General features: G+C 39.5%; 1 protein-coding gene and 1 long non-coding RNA gene across 10 annotated transcripts in view; one reads left to right on the top strand and one right to left on the bottom strand.

The window, feature by feature from the left end:
• LOC112586947 overlaps positions 1-16,490 on the top strand; it is a 506,468-nt gene that overhangs the window by 73,818 nt on the left and 416,160 nt on the right. The gene's annotated exons all lie outside the window — the stretch shown is intronic.
• The window catches only part of CCDC192 (coiled-coil domain containing 192), a 220,464-nt gene continuing 215,051 nt past the window's right edge, over positions 11,078-16,490 (bottom strand). For 3 of the 4 annotated variants that reach the window (XM_045166619.1, XM_045166620.1, XM_045166617.1), the window contains one exon: positions 11,078-11,406. In XM_045166619.1, the coding sequence (XP_045022554.1) occupies positions 11,120-11,406 (287 nt within the window). In that variant the 3' untranslated portion in view covers positions 11,078-11,119. The remainder of the gene's footprint in view (positions 11,407-16,490) is intronic. The other variant, XM_045166618.1, reaches the window with a different exon arrangement.

Here is a 16,490-nt window from a genome sequence, read left to right as displayed (position 1 = left end):
TCCTACCTTTTCTTTTTTTCAATTATTTCTGCTGTTTATTATTTTATTCCTTTTGCTTGCTTTGGGTTTATTTTGCTCATTTTTTTTCTAGGTTCTTCATAAGAAGTTTAATTTTTGGTTTTGGACTTTTCTTCTTTTTAAATATTTATTCTTGATGTTATAAATTTCTGCCTCATTACTGCTTTAGCAATGTCCCACAAATTTTGATATGTTTATTTTCATTTTCATTTAATTCAATGTATTTTAAAATTTATCTTGGGACTTCTTTATCCCATGGATTATTTAGAAGTTTATTGTCCAAGTTGGAGATTTTTCTATTATCATTTAATTATTGATTTCTAGTTTCATTTTGTAGTGGCCAGGGAACATTCTGTTTGATTTAAGTTCTTTTAAATTTGATGAGATGTGTTTTATGGCCTAGGATGTGGTCTATCTTGCTACTGTTTATTCTTGTTGAATGGAAAGTTCCGTGAGTGTTGATTAGATGCTGTTGGTTAATGATGTTGTTCAGTTCTACTACACAATTGCTGATTTTCTTTCTAGTTGTTCTATCAACTGTGAAGAGAAGGGTTTTGAAATCTTCAACTACAGTGGTGAATTTGTCTACTTCCCTTTCAATTCTGTCACATTTTGTTTCAGATATTTTGCAGCTTTGTTGTATATGCCAATATATATATAGCATTACTATATCTTGTTAGTGAACTGACTCTCTAATCACAATATAATGTATCCCTTCAACTCTGATAAATTTCTTGGCTCTGAAGTCTACTTTATCTGATATTAATATAGCTGCTACTACTTTCCTCTGTCAGGTGTTTGCATAAAATATCTTTTTACATTTTAAGTTTTCAACCTGCCTATATTATATTTCAAATAGTTTTCTCAGAGGCAGCATATAGTTGGGTCGTGTTCTAAATCCACTCTGATTCCTTGTGTTTTAGTTAGATTATTCATATTTATATGGAACGGTTACTATGTTAGGGTTAAATACTTCTATTTTGTTTTTAAATTTTCTGTTTGTTTACTTATTTCTTTATTTTCTTTTTCCTGCTTTCCTTTGGGTTATTTTTAAAAATCCAGTTTGATTTGTACGTCTGTCTTTTATATAGCTTTTTTTAACAGATTATTCTTGATATTATATACATATTACTTATTAAAGTCTCTTGTTGGAGATGAGAAAGTAATGCATACTTTTCAAATGCATTTGAAATAAAAGTTCTCTTAATCACATGTGGATGCTTTCAAGGAGAAAGGTATGTCAGTGTCATTTCATTATCCAACTGACTGAAATTCTGTAAAATTCTTTAAAAATGTAACAGAATGAAGAATCTCATAAAGTGCTCTAGAACTGGGAGAAAAATTAAGACGCGTATTTTATAAAGCTGCCATACTACTCACTTGCTTCCTACACTACTTAGATCATTAGGAAAAATGAGGAATCATCTATGAGCATCTAATATATATATATGTGTGTGTGTGTGTGTGTGTGTGTGTGTATGACATATGATTTGCCAAGTTATCTCACTTAACGGCAGATTCTAATCAAGTTCATTTTGGGGGAAATTTCACGAACTCATTTTAAACAAACCTCACTGTCAGTAACGCTGACTGGCAATACACAAAACATTTAACTCTCTCTTTTTCCTAATCTAGGAAAGTGATGAGAAGTTCAGATTAGAAGTTCCTTGTTTTAGTATTTAACTGTTATAGTTAATTGTACTTACCCAAGACATCTGAAACAACCATAATTTAATAAAAAATATGATGTCAACTATAGCAGTACCAAAAATAAATGATAACTTCTTTCTCTATTTTCCACTTAGTAACTTTTATTTTTTTTAATTTTATTTTATTTTTAAACTTTACATAATTGTATTAGTTTTGCCAAATATCAAAATGAATCCGCCACAGGTATACATGTGTTCCCCATCCTGAACCCTCCTCCCTCCTCCCTCCCCACACCATCCCTCTGGGTCGTCCCAGTGCACCAGCCCCAAGCATCCAGTATCATGCATCGAACCTGGACTGGCAACTCGTTTCATACATGATATTATACATGTTTCAATGCCATTCTCCCAAATCTTCCCACCCTCTCCCTCTCCCACAGAGTCCATAAGACTGTTCTAGACATCATTGTACTTTTAGCATTTTTCATTTTCTCTAAGGATTTATTCCTCCTGTAGAGAGTTCATTAAATCAATAGAACATTTATGTGTTGATAATTTAGAACTCTTAGGGAGTCACCATAGTTTTCTTGGGGAAAGATCTCACAGATATTCTGACTCATTCAGGGTTAACCCTAGTATTAAGGAGAGCAGATTTTCTTGGGATTCATCACCCAGGAGAGATTTTTCTATGTCTTTGGTTCATATTGTAAGTATTTATTTTCTCATTTTAATTCCTGAAGAAAAGAAATTTCAATATAGACAGTGACTCTCTTTAAATCTAATTCTGTTTTCTCAGTATACATTGAGTTCTTCAGTTCTTACTGAAAAGATAGCAGAAGGGAATATATTCCCTCAGATTACACTTTCCAGTTTCAGCATTTAAGTAGGTCTCAGCAATTCCTAAGTATGATCTGAGGGCTTAACAACACTCTCACCATTATAGATAACCTTTCCACAGCCTGAACTCCTGATTCACAAACAGTTTTATGTCTTGGGAGTTAAATACTCTATTTCAAAATTGTGGCATAAACACGAAGATGTAAAAATATTTTTCTTTCTTCAGTATCTCAATGCATTAAAGCTTGTAGCAAGATGCAATTTCAAGAACAACATTTTGGAATGGGTCCAAGTTTCTATGGTAAAATAGTAGGATTGGGTAATTCCCAGAGGATATTTATATTAATTTAAATTCCTGGTGTCTTAAATGGAGCCACAACCTTTCTCCATCCCTAGATCTTCCTCCAGTCTGCAGCAGACTGTTCATGACCTGGCTCTCTGAAAGTTGTCCACCCCTACAAAGTAGCATTCATCTACTCAAGAAAATCCATGAAGGGTTAAAAAAAAAAATCCCTCTAACCAATTTCAAATTTATTTATGAAAAGAAATTGTGATGTTGAAAACCTCCCCCACTACCAGCTAATTCTTGAACTTACTATTTAACAAACTTAAAAGGTATAGTGAACATATCTAAGGCAATGATAAACTCTCTATTATTCCATTTATACATTTGGGCCAAATCTAGACATCTGATATGATTGATAGAGCATAAAATAAGTACAAACTCATAGTAAGTGCTCAGTAAATATTTGTTGAGTGAACAAGCGAGCATATATCTGGCTATTAATCTATTAAAACAAATGGTAACTTGACCAAAAATGGCATTGTGGTGAGATTTCTCCTTTGATTTATAGTGCTGCCGCCCTGTGTGGTCCTTGGAATGGTAGAGGGTGCTATGGCAGAGAAAGAGACTTTGATTTTGTGCAGGAAATTCCTTATAAGTTATCAGCGGCTGGATTGGTAGAGTTATGATTTTCATTCACCTTTGGAGAAGCCTTCCTTTATATTATAAAAATCGCAAAAATGGTCATTTAATTATAAGAATGTGAAGCAAATGCCTACTTCTTGATAATGAAGTTACCATATATGTGAATGTAGACGTACAGGTTGATATTTAGCCTTCTGTACAGAAGTATATCTCGAGACCATTTTCTCCTAAGTATAGATACCTATAGGACTCTAGGAATGCCACAAAAAGTGTTATTTAAGCTTAAATATTCCTGGTTTTAGGGACATGTAGTTGCAGTCCATGAAGTGAGACCACACCCTGTGGGTGGGGTAGAATTTTCTCCAGAAGAAGAATATTGTCATCATTAATCATCCTGGGGTTCAAAATGAACATCTTTGAAAGAGGGAAGGTTAAGGCCTGCTCCTTTCTCTGGGGGAGGAAAATGGGATGTTTTCTGAACAAGGGTGAAATGCCAAGGGTATTGTGTCTGCCACATGGAAGCCTACTGAGAACAAACAAGAACTTGTGATCTTAAGTTTAGCCCTATATGTGATTTTTTGCAGTGTATCTTGATTATTCCCAAGCATTTAATGAAGTTTTGTTAAACACTACTGTGTGGTTTGGCTACACTTCAGGAGGTTAAGGGAGATGCTTCTGACTGTGACTGAGACCATCAGGGTATCAGAGTGGAGGTGTGCGTGGCAGGGGCAGGCAGGCAGTCACAGTGTGGCTGGATGTGACAGCCCCTCCCTGAGGCTGCAGTAGTTCAAGGTGAGAACCACAGATCCAGATGTGGAGTCACCAGCAAGGGGGGATTTTCATAAGTTTCCTGGAGAGCAGAACTCAGTGGAAGGTTGGCCCCAGCAAGATGTTCTGGGTGGAGGGGTGGAGTCTTTGTCATTCTCATTTTTAATGGATTTAACAGTTCAGCTCCAATGAATCTCAGGCTACAAACGCAAGTCTGCACAAATTTCTTTCTTTATTTTCTATAAATTATCTGAATATTGACTCTGAACTCCTATCCCACCAAGGAGGCAGGAAGCTTGGCCCCAGTCATTCTGAGTCTTCCCTTAGCCTGACTTCAGGCCAGGGTTCTTGGTCCGGAGACACCTTTCTGTCATTTCATGATGCCGGGACCTGTCTTCCCAGTCAGCTTGGTCCCCTCAAGGCTGCAGCTTGTTCACACTGAAGACACACGTGTGTGTGAAACTCTTGGCCCGAAGTCCTGATCCTCACAATCTAACCCACCTCGTGGTCCTTGTGGCTGATCCTGTTCACCACATCTCTGGAGAAGGGAGCAGGAACGGGTTCCTGCTGCTGATTGGACACACATGCCTCAGGGGAGGAGGGAATCCCTCCCTGTCTCCTCGCCTTCCCCTCAAAGGCATCTTCTCAAACCTTCTTTCTGCAAAGGACTTCAGCTTTGGAAATGAGAAAGCCTAGAAAGAAAGTTTCTCATGGTCTGCTTCTCTGCTCTTACACAGAACTCCTGGTTCTAGACAAAGGAGCACACAGCAAGCTATATTTTTAATGAGGGGAAAGAAGGAAATACGGGGAGCAAAATGCATTAATACACTGAAAAATCATTCTGTTAGAGGATAATAAAAGGCATGTGCATTTATTTTTGAGCCATAGCCTGTTGAGATTGGGGGACCCCCTGAGTAACACAGTTTCCTTAGGATGCTGAGTTGTGAACAAATCTGTGTAAAAATGTCTGTACTCTGATCACTAGGAGAAGTCAAATTGGAGGAAGAACATCACAGTCAAGCCGAATTCTGAAACTTACTAGTTGTATGACTTTAAGCAATTCAGTTGATGTGCTCTAAACAAGGAGTCAGCAAATTTTTTTTTTCTGCAAAGGCCCAGATACTTGGGCTTCTTGGCTATAGGTCTCTGTCACAGCTACTCAACTCTACCACGATAGGCAAGAAACCAGCCCAGGGACACCTTTATGGCTAAGCGTGGATGCGTTCCAGTAAAATTTACCTTAAAGACAGTGAAAATTGAATTTCAAATAATTTTTGTGTCATGAATATGATTTTTTTTGTTCAACCATTTAAAAATGTAAAAATTTTTTTGTTCAACCATCCTAAGTTCACCAGTCATGCAAAAATAGGTAGCCAGTAGGATTTGGCTTGTAGCCTTAGTTTGCTGACCCTTGTTCTGAATTGAGTCTAGCTCTAATATTTACAGCTTAGTTTTCCTGTCTGTAAATGCTAAATATAGATGTCCCTTAATTGTTCATTTTTGCTTCTCTGTGTGAAACTGAGAACTGATGCCACTGGTTGCAAAGGGGAGTTTTGTAAATGAAATAAGTAGAACATCTATAGATGGGCTTTCTCCCTTTAGAAATACCAGTTCTGGTGGTCATCATTTACCTACTTACCTGAGATTTGTTGTGTACGTCAAATGACTTAATCCGAATTTCATTCTGCACAGCACACACATACAAAAAAGAGAACTTTAGAAACTGTTCTGAGCTGATGAGGAAGCAGCAGTGAACTCCTGGTTACTTCCTTTAGGTCTTTTTTTGCGCTGTCTCTGTCCTGCATGTGGAAATATGCATTGCCTCTGAATGTAAAATGAAAGTTAAATAAAAATCTATCTGAAAATGTTTTAACTAACTGAAGGTAAGATGTAGTGTACTCATTTTGTCTAAAAATTTCTCATTTTGAGTATATATTAGACTATAAATCAAAAACCCAAACATTGAAATTTATGGTGACAATATACAAAATTGGACCTGGTGTACACATTGGATTTCAGGCAGGGATTCCAGACCATTTATTCACAGGGCAGTTGAGATCAGTGTCTTAGGCAGCCTGCTTTAAGACAGAAGGAAATAGTGGGGCACAGGGCAAACCGTACAGTGCATCTTCACTCTTCTTAAAAGTATTTACTTTAAACAAAACACTCTGGGCAAACAAAAGCTAAAACAGAGTTTTGACCAAACCAATAAGTTGATCAGTTGAATCTGGACAGTTTTTGGACTCCTCTTATGGAATAAGTTGGAGAAAGAAGGTACCCATGGCAAATTGTTTTTCCTATGAATGGAAATGAGGGCTGACCTGAGAAAGAGGTGGAGACAATGCATGTCTTTGTTACGTAGCTGCATAGAGGCGGTGAGTGTTGTGAAAGCTATTCTGGCCTGGGGGCCTGGTTCTGGCCTTTCCTACTTATAAACTTGGGATTAATTACCTAACTAAAACCTACCTCATGAAAATTAAATAAAATAATCTATTTGAAAATGTTTGAATAATCATAAATTGATATGTAAATATTAGTTATGCTCCTAGATACATAACGGTTGGCTAGTAAATGCAGGTCCCTGGCAAGATAGTATGGCATCCACTTGAGCTTTTTGTTGTTTCTTTCACCATCACCATAGCAACTTCATTCAAATAGGAGCTGGGCAATAAGGCACACCTTTTTATTATGGGGCCAAGGATTATATTATTAGCTTTTCTCTTTTAACTAGAACTCACTGTTATTATTGTTTGAACCCCATATAACAAAGAGCTGGTGGAAGTCTAGCTCTTTCTTTCTCATTCAGCTGTCATCCTTTCCCTGTGATTATATCATTCTTTGAAAAGGTGACATCAGATGATAAACTCTTATTTCAATTTATTTGTGGTTTTTAAGAAAATGGATTAAAGGATTATTAGACAATACATTCTGTGATATTTTCCATCCAAAAACAAGGGATTGGGTATTACTGAATTTGAGCACTAAGGGTTGTTCTTTGTTAAATAAAGAGCAAATTTAAACGTTTGGGATGGAATTGGTTAGACAATGAATTAAATGTCATCTTGCCACTTAAGATGGCATTAACAAGATGCCATTAAATGCCATCTTGTTCATGTTATTAGGCATGTACTGAGTATCTAACTTAGATGCTTAATTTCTCTGGGAACCTGGAAATTAAAGCTATTTTTAGTTTTGTTTTACTGTAGAAGTCCTAATTTCATTAGGTATGGGAAATCTCATGGCCGACCCTATCTTTTGCATTGAACTGTGTCCCAACGTACTAGTACTTTTATTTTAAAAAGATTATTTCCTACTTGAACTTGACTTTCCTCTATGAGCGAAAACATTTGCTTGTGTATGGGAAATCCTAACAAGATTTTCTTGTAATAGCAGGGGAGAAATTATAGTAATCATTTATTCTTTACAACTTACTTTTTCTTTTTTTGTCTAGTTTTTCAAACTATGAGAGTCAAACTTTTGAATCTCAAGCATTTTATTTTCCAAGTCCTTTAAATATGTTTGTTTTCTTATGTCTGTTGGAAATAGTTTTGTCTCTGCAGTCCCTATACTTGATAATTGCCAGATAAATATTATTTTGACTTAGGCCTGCAACACTCATCAGCACTTCTCTACTTATTAAGCAAAAAATCTTTACTTCAGAGTAATGTAGAAGGAAATGATAGGGTTTGGGGGTAAGCAGAGAGCATAAGAGATAACTGAAACTTGACTGAATTCATTCTTTCTCAGAAATGTTTTTGTCAAAAATACTATAGTGTCTTGCTTTTTTATGAACTTCATTAAATCCTAGGGCATCTCATTCACATTTCTGGGTTGGTTTCTCTGATAACTTGCTTTCCTGCTAGTCTTTAATAAGTCTGTTACTATGATTTCATCTTGCCATGCACATAATAATGAAATTAAATTGTTAAAAAAAATACAGCATTTGTTTAAGTTGATGAGTCATACCACACGTTCAACTTAACTTCCTCTGTGAGAATAGTTAATGATTGGTGAAAAAGTAAAATTAAAACTCTACCTATATTTCTACAAATGTTTTTAGACTGTTAAAGAATGGCTTTGTTGCTGCTGCTGCTGCTGCTAAGTCACTTCAGTCGTGTCCGACTCTGTGTGACCCCATAGACGGCAGCCCACCAGGCTCCCCCGTCCCTGGGATTCTCCAGGCAAGAACACTGGAGTGGGTTGCCATTTCCTTCTCCAATGCATGAAAGTGAAAAGTGGAAGTCAATTCGCGCAGTCATGTACAACTCTTCGTGACCCCATGGACTGCAGCCTACCAGGCTCCTCCGTCCATGGGATTTTCCAGGCAAGAGTACTGGAGTGGGGTGCCATTGCCTTCTCCAAAGAATGGCTTTAGTTACTTGTTAATTAGTTTACTTTTTTAGATTTCCAATTAGTTTGTACCAGATACCTGAATGGTTTCCTAAATTTTCTTTAAGAACAAGGTCATGAGCATACTAACTGCCTTGTGATATTTACACCAGATATTTTAAAAGTCAGTAGACTATTTCAACAATCCAACTGGCTTCTAAGAAAATGAGACTTTGGCTTACAGGGTGGGATATTATCTGATTTTTAGTTTGTCTGAACCAGCTATTTGGCACAACCTTAAGTTTACGACCCAATTATTTGGAGGAATGGCAGAAAATGGAAATGAACTTTGAGGGGCATACAATGACATAAATGTTCAGTAGGGATTATGAAATTTTGTGCTTATAAGTGTCTCAGAGGCCAGAGACCAGTAACACCTCTTCTCATCTTCTCCCCTCCTCATAAAACTTGGATATTTAAAGAATTCTTATTACCAAGGTGTCGTTAACAAAGATTAGTCTCTTTACCTTTGGATCAACTCTCTTCTCCACTTCTGATTTGGGGATAACCTAGACCTGAGTCAAGATGAGTTTCTGGTAAAGACAGGTTTGCAGGGTAATAAGACTCTTGATGATTTCTTCTTCGGTGACTGGTCCTTAGATCTGTAGAGGTGACAGGCTCCATTAATTAGGAACAGCAGCTCCAGCTCTGCCTGTTACTTTATCTCCGCTGTCAGGCTACTTTCATGCTGAGGGCCAGCCATGACATTGACAAGGGGAAATTGATCTAGAAGCAAACACGCTCCTTTTTGGGATGTGATAGTACCCCCCCACCCCCCACCCCCCACATTTGTCATCTTAGCCTCAGGATCCCATGACATTAAGACAATCTAGTAAAGAAATGGAAACTTAATTATCATAATAACACATCAAAGTTGCAGAGACGATAGTTTCTGTTGGAGATAGTCCACTCAACTAACTGAAAATTTAAAGCTTTCTCACGGTAATACACAGGAAAAACATGTTCAGTCTTACTATGGTGTCAGATGCAACTAACAGAACTTCAGGACTGGAACAGGGAACCCTCTTTGGTACCAGAGAAACAGAAAAGACAATGAGGATCAATAAGTTTGAAGAAGTAAGAAGGAGGTACCAGAGAGAAGCGATTTCTGAGATGAAGGACTTAGGTAAACTTCATGGAAGAGCTTCTCTTGGAGCTGTGGGAAAGTGCTTTTCGAGTCACCCTCTGGGATAGTTGTGTATTTATGATCATGAAACTTTAAGTTGGTTTCATTTCTGATAATGGACTACAACTGTGTGTATTGCTGACATTTCAGCTGAAAATCTGAGGTTATAAAACAAATATGGGAAGATTCTTGCTATATATGACCATAGAAGCTACTGGCAGAACCAGTGGTTTTATTTTGTAGTGAACCTCTAGAGTCAATGCTGCAAAGCTATTATGAGTCCAAAACCCAATACTTCCTTTAGAAAAAGTCAGGTTTAGAAACTTTGTTTTAAGGAGACTCTTAACTGTGTGAACTCCTGAATGATTTGTGAAGTTGTGATTTTCATGTTTGCTACAATATTGCTAGTATCTATTATTGTACCTGAAGAGTTTTGATGAATATTTGTTGAACTGATTGAGTTAAATTGGAAAGTAGCAACAGTCAGACTCATAGAAGAGCTATAGCGGTGTGCCTGAGTCATGCTGTACCAAAAGAGTAAGAATTAAGCACCAAGGTCTAAAAGTTCGTACCCAGCTGCTCTCTGGTTGGGAAATGGTTCATCTGAAGGGAATGTGTGGGAGAGAATATATATGACATCTTCTATTCCATTAATTACAGGGTAGCTTTCATTTGCTTATACTCTATTTTTGAATTATTTTTATGCTGTCCACAGCTCATTGATATTTTGCTTTGGTCTTAGTGTTGCTTGTAAGGGACAAGCGAGTGTAACCCATTTTCCCAGGGAGATGTTGTCCCAGGACACTTTTCCCAAAGGACTGCAGCTCTGATTCATCCATTCTTTTGATTGCTTTGGTTTTACTTCATTTCTACCCTTGCTAAATGCTAATGAAATACATGCGATAGAGAAATGTATTCTAGAGGTTACAAAAGGACAGAAGTCATGGCTATTTACTCTGCTGACAGTGATTATGCTTTCAGTAGCCCAACATTCCCCAGCTTGAAACTCACCCTCCATGATAGCTTTCTGTTCGCAGTCGAGCTGCATACCAGAATGGGCTTTGTCCCCCCACTCCCTTGCAGTGTGACAAACCTCTGGTGAGAGGATGATGCTAAGTTCTTTGACCATCTGTCTAGTTTTGTGCTTTTCCCTCTCCCTCTGTTATCAGGAATGTCTAAAAACATAGTATTCTACAGCTGTGTGGATTATATGACAAATGTCTGAGGGTTCGGTGTTTGCATCTGAAGACCTCCCTTTGTTTTCTTTCCTCCCAATATGAACCTTATAGGATAGTCAGACCCATGAACTTGAGTTTGAGTTTACCAGTGAGGCGATTGCTTGGGCTCTGGTCTTTACCTTGATGACACTTAATAAACTTTTATTGTGTTTTTCACTGGGTATCTTTACAAATCCTCATCATAGACCACAGGAGAGACATTATTATTAGAGAAAACTGGGGTTTCTTGTAAACATTCTGGAGAGTCCTTGACCTCTGGGAAACAATGGGCCTCCCGCTCAGCTTCCAGCTGCTGAATCTTCCTTTCCTTTTCCTCTAAAACTTCTTCCAGCTGAGTGATCCTCTCATTCTGAAGGGAAACCTGAGTCGACAACTCCATAATCAGGCTGATTTTTCGGCCACCTTCTTCCACGGGCGGGAGGCCGCCACAGGACCCTTCCAGTGAGCTGTCTTCTAAGGCAAACAAGAAAAGGAAAACCTGAGCAGTTTTAATTAGATTTCCCAGAACTCAAAGAGAGGGAAGGTGAAAAAGCTTCATTTCTCATGTTCTTAAAAGAGAACACAGATGTTGCATCATCTGGTCAGATATACTGAGAAAGGAATCTGAATCGAGTGTGGGGAAAGACTCTCGGTGCTCATTAAAAAAATCGTTGAAGCCTCTGGAGAGGGAGGAGATTCAGGTTTTGCCAACTCTTTTTTATACGCATTTAACTTTTAATTAACCATGGGAATGAGCTGTCCTTAAAAACACAATAAACAGCAATAAAAGAATTTTTCACAATCTGGTAGAAATATACTTCAATGTAAATTATAATTTGACTAAAAAAAAAGTGCTATTGCCCCTTTTGGGGAAAATAATAATGAGAAAATACAAGTTTCTTAACCCAAGCCAACTTTAGAATTGGCAAGGATGTAATCTGAGGTGATCAGGCAAACTCTATAGCATGGTATACAGATCAATTTCTTTTGGTCTGAAGACTTTTCAGTATGTCTTAATAAAATCACATACCTCCTGAGTGTATATCTTATCTTTAGTTTCTATCATCTAACGCCTCAGATAAGGATAAAGGCCTGAAAAAGGAAGGAGAGAGAGAGAGATTCCAACAAAGAGATAAAAGATTAGAGGCCAGCAGCAGGAAATCCTTGAAAGTAAATATCATGAGGCCATCAGAAGTTTTAGCTATTAAAAGGAAATCTCATTCCACTAGATTTTAGCAGTATTCTCCCCCACCCCAACCACTCTTATCCAGAAATTTCTACCATTAAAATAAACTCTAAGTTGTATAAAAGGCAGATTTCAGCTATAAGAAGTAAGGCATGTCAAGGGCTTGGGTGTCTTTGTTGGATTAATTGAACCAATAGCATATGAATGAACCTGGCACATGGCGTTGACAGTTAATTGCTATAATTGAAGGTCCAGACATTATTCAAACCCCAGTGAAAACACACAGCATAGCTGCACCTAAAAGAAACATAAGGTGAAGTCCAGGATACAAAAGCCTGCTACCATTGTATCCCTGCTGCTGCTAAGTCGCTTCAGTCATGTCTGACTCTGTGCGACCCCACTAGACGGCAGCCCACCAGGCTTCCCTGTCCCTGGGATTCTCCAGGCAAGAACACTGAAGTGGGTTGCCATTTCCTTCTCCAATGCGTGAAAGTGAAAAGTGAAAGTGAAGTCGCTCAGTTGTGTCTGACTCTTAGCGACCCCATGGACTGCAGCCCACCAGGCTCCTCCATCCATGGGATTTTCCAGGCAAGAGTACTGGAGTGGGGTGCCATTGCCTTCTCTGATTGTATCCCTACACACCTTCTAAAGTGGGGCAGCTTTATTTTGATAGTCCATGCAGGCAGGGAATCATCCATCTCTCAGCAAACAAAACTAATTTGCAGTCGTCATTTTCTCAAGATCATAGAATGAAAGCTTTGAACACCACTTTGCACAGAGGACATGATGCTTTGGCTTTACAAAAGTTAGAGATCAGGCTGTTTGCCCCTCATAGAAATTACCAGCACTGTACTATGCTTCAAGAATCCACGGAAAAATTTGTTTCCTATACACTTGAAATTCTAACAGTAATGTTTAAGGAGATGGTAGTTTGAGCACCTTTCTTAAAAAGCAATAAAAAAAGTCCATATCAAAGGAGCATTTAATGCGTTCCCTCTTCAGTAGGTCCAAAGAAGGCGATGGCACCCCACTCCAGTACTCTTGCCTGGCAAATCCCATGGACGGAGGAGCCTGGTAGGCTGCAGTCCACGGGGTTGCAAAGAGTTGGACATGACTGAGCAACTTCACTTTCACTTTTCCCTTTCATGCATTGGAGAAGGAAATGGCAACCCACTCCAGTGTTCTTGCCTGGAGAATCCCTAGGGATGGGGGAGCCTGATGGGCTGCCATCTATGGGGTCACACAGAGTCGGACATGACTGAAGTGACTTAGCAGCAGCTTCAATAGGTCTGTGCTTTCAGGCCCAGAAGAGGGTGATCATGGGGTGGGGATGGGGGGGCCTTTCTCATTTGCTGATTTGCCAGGCCTCACCTTTTCTCTCACTGCAGCTGTGCTACCCCAATACAGTAGCCTCTTGCCCCATGTTGTTATTAGGGAACTGAATGTGGCTGGTGTGAATGGAGACATTCTGCTGCTGCTAAGTCACTTCAGTTGTGTCTGACTCTGTGCGCCCCCATAGACGGCAGCCCACCAGGTTCCCCCATCCCTGGGATTCTCCAGGCAAGAACACTGGAGTGGGTTGCCATTTCCTTCTCCAATGCATGAAAGGGAAAAGTGAAAGTGAAGTTGCTCAGTCATGTCCGACTCTTAGCAGCCCCATGGAGTGCAGCCTACCAGGCTCCTCCGTCCATGGGATTTTCCAGGCAGGAGTGCTGAAGTGGGGTGCCATTGCCTTCTCCAGGATACATGCTATGGGTATAAAACACATACTTGATTTGGAAGACAGTTTGAAAAGAATGTAAAATGTCTCACTTAAATTTTAAAAACTATATTAAAATGACTTTGTGTATGTTTCACTAAAATATATTTTTTAAATCAATTTTACTCCTTTGTTTTTCCTTTTTAAAAATGTGGCTACTAGAAAAGTGGAAGTATCATAAGCAGCTTGCATTTGTGGCTCTCTCTCTGTTTCTCCTGTCTAGCGCTGAACTGGAGTTTGCTTTTGGCTGAGTACTTTTTGAAACGCAGGTGGCTGTGTTTCCTATAGACGGCTCTAGTTAATATGTACAATTGCTATTTAGGAGGGAGTCTTGCTGGTCTTCAACCATTAGCACATGAATCATTTTCTGTTAGTCCAGAAGGTGAAAGTGTTAGTGACTCAGTCGTGTCTGACTCTTTGTGACCCCATGAGCCCGCCAGGCTCCTGTGTCCATGGAATTCTCCAGGCAAGAACACTGGAGTAAGTAGCCATTGTCTTCTCCAGGGAATCTTCTGATCCAGAGGTTGAACCTGGGTCTTCTGCACTGCAGGCAGATTCTTTACTGTCTGAGCCCCCAGGGCCAGGGAAGCCACTCCAGAAGGAGGAGGCATGGAAATCTTGGCTTGGGAGAATGGGTTCTTAGGGATTGAAATAAGTTTCAACAGGAAATGAAAGAATAGATGGGAAGTGGCAGCAAGAAGCTGTGGGAAGGTGTGACGGAAGGAATGGCAGGCAAGATGGAGAGGGCTGGGCATCATGAGGCTCAGGACGGTGAGAGGGCATCAGAAGCATCTCTCCTTGTCCATGCCTGTCATCTTCTCTCTCTTTGACCTCTCCTTCAGTCTATTCCAAGGTTTTCCTCTCTTTTCAGGAGAAGTTATTTTCTACTGATTGCACAATAAAGAAAGGAGTTTAGAGCCATTCCCAAAGGCAGACTGGTCAAAACTATTTTTTTTTTTTAATGTTTTTGTAACATATGGCAATATAGGTAGGACACTTTGTTCACTGAATTCTAATGAGAAAGGGGCGAAAATGCAGCAGTGTGGCCTCTTATACGCTATTAGTCACTAGGTCATTTCCTCGCTCTCTGCCCTCCTGGTAGAGTGTAGTAGAGGAGAAGATAGACAAAGAGAAAAAGAGCCAGGGTGTCTCGGTAGCTCAGGCTGCTGCAGCACAGTACCATAGGCTGCATGTCTTAAGGAATATTTGTTAAAAGAATTCTGTCACAGATCTAGAGTTTAGAAGTCCAGGATTAGGGTGCCAGTGAGATTAGGTTCTGTTGAGGGCACTTTGCCTGCTTTGCAGACAGCTGCTTTCTTGCTGTGTCTGCACATGGTACAGAAAGAGATCGCAAGTTCTCTGGTATTTCTTCTTACAAGGGAACTAACCTCATTCAGAAGGTCCTGCCCTCATGACCTTGTCTATTAATGATTACCTCCCAAAGGCACTGTCTCTAAATACTATTACATTGGGGATTATGGCTTCTGCATATGGATTTGGTGGGGGACACAATTCCATCCATAACACAGGGAGAAGACAATTGGGAAAGGAGCAGAGAAGAAACATGAAGCTGAAAAAAAAAAAAGGAGAGATGGCAGGAGGCCTTTGATTCCTACTGTAATGTTTCCATTTATTAAATGAATGCTGATAGGGAGACAAGAGATTTCTCATGCAAGTATATTTTTACTATTAAATGACTTCTTTACACATATAACAAAAATATTTTTGTTCCATTTCTAAACACACGATGAGTAACAAAAGTGCTTTAAACTTTTCAGCAAAGTGAGGAACTCCAGGACTCACATCCTATTTGTATTGGAAATAGCCCAAGGCCACCCCAGTGAATTTTTCAGACTCTACCACTTCCCTGGTGGCTCAGATGGTAAGGAGTCTGCCTGCAATGCAGGAAGCCAGGTTCAATCCCTGAGTCAGGAAGATCCCCTACAGAAGGAAACAGCAACCTACTCCAATATTCTTGCCTGGGTAATCCCATGGACAGAGGAGCCTAGTGAGCTACAGTCCATGGGGTTGAAAAGAGATGCACACAACTGAGCAACTTTCACTTCACTTCACCTCACCCCAGTGAGTTTTTCAGACTCTACCACTAGTCTTCCCATGATCTGGTCTACACTGCTCTTCTCCACTCTAGGCTCCTTCATCTGTAATAGGAAGAGATGTGTGTCCCTATAAAGTCTTGACAACGCAACCTGCCCCCAAGTCTCAAACACCTGTGGCCTTCTGTGGCCTTTGCTACAAGCTCAGGCAGTCTTGCCAAGGCCATGGCTGCCTGAGGCATGGGGGATTCTGTTTACTGACCAGATAATCTCAGTTTAACCTCATACCGAGAGGCAAGACAGATTCTTTTCTGTGTCAGAGGAAGCAAACCTGATTAGCAACTGTCAAGGTATGATGTCATCACAATTGCTACTATTGTAGAGGTTTTTACACGCATACATCATTTTTCAGGATTTGCTGTATTTCTGCCTTAAAAAGGTGGGAAGGAGATCCAACCAGTCCATTCTAAAGGAGATCAGTCCTGGGTGTTCTTTGGAAGGAATGATGCTAAAGCTGAAACTCCAGTACTTTGGCCACCTCATGCGAAGAGTTGACTCA

The sequence above is a fragment of the Bubalus bubalis genome, chromosome 9, assembly GCF_019923935.1.
Source record: "Bubalus bubalis isolate 160015118507 breed Murrah chromosome 9, NDDB_SH_1, whole genome shotgun sequence".
Lineage (NCBI taxonomy): Eukaryota > Metazoa > Chordata > Mammalia > Artiodactyla > Bovidae > Bubalus > Bubalus bubalis.
Note: the sequence above shows the minus strand (reverse complement) of the source record. Positions and strands in the feature narration are given on the sequence as shown.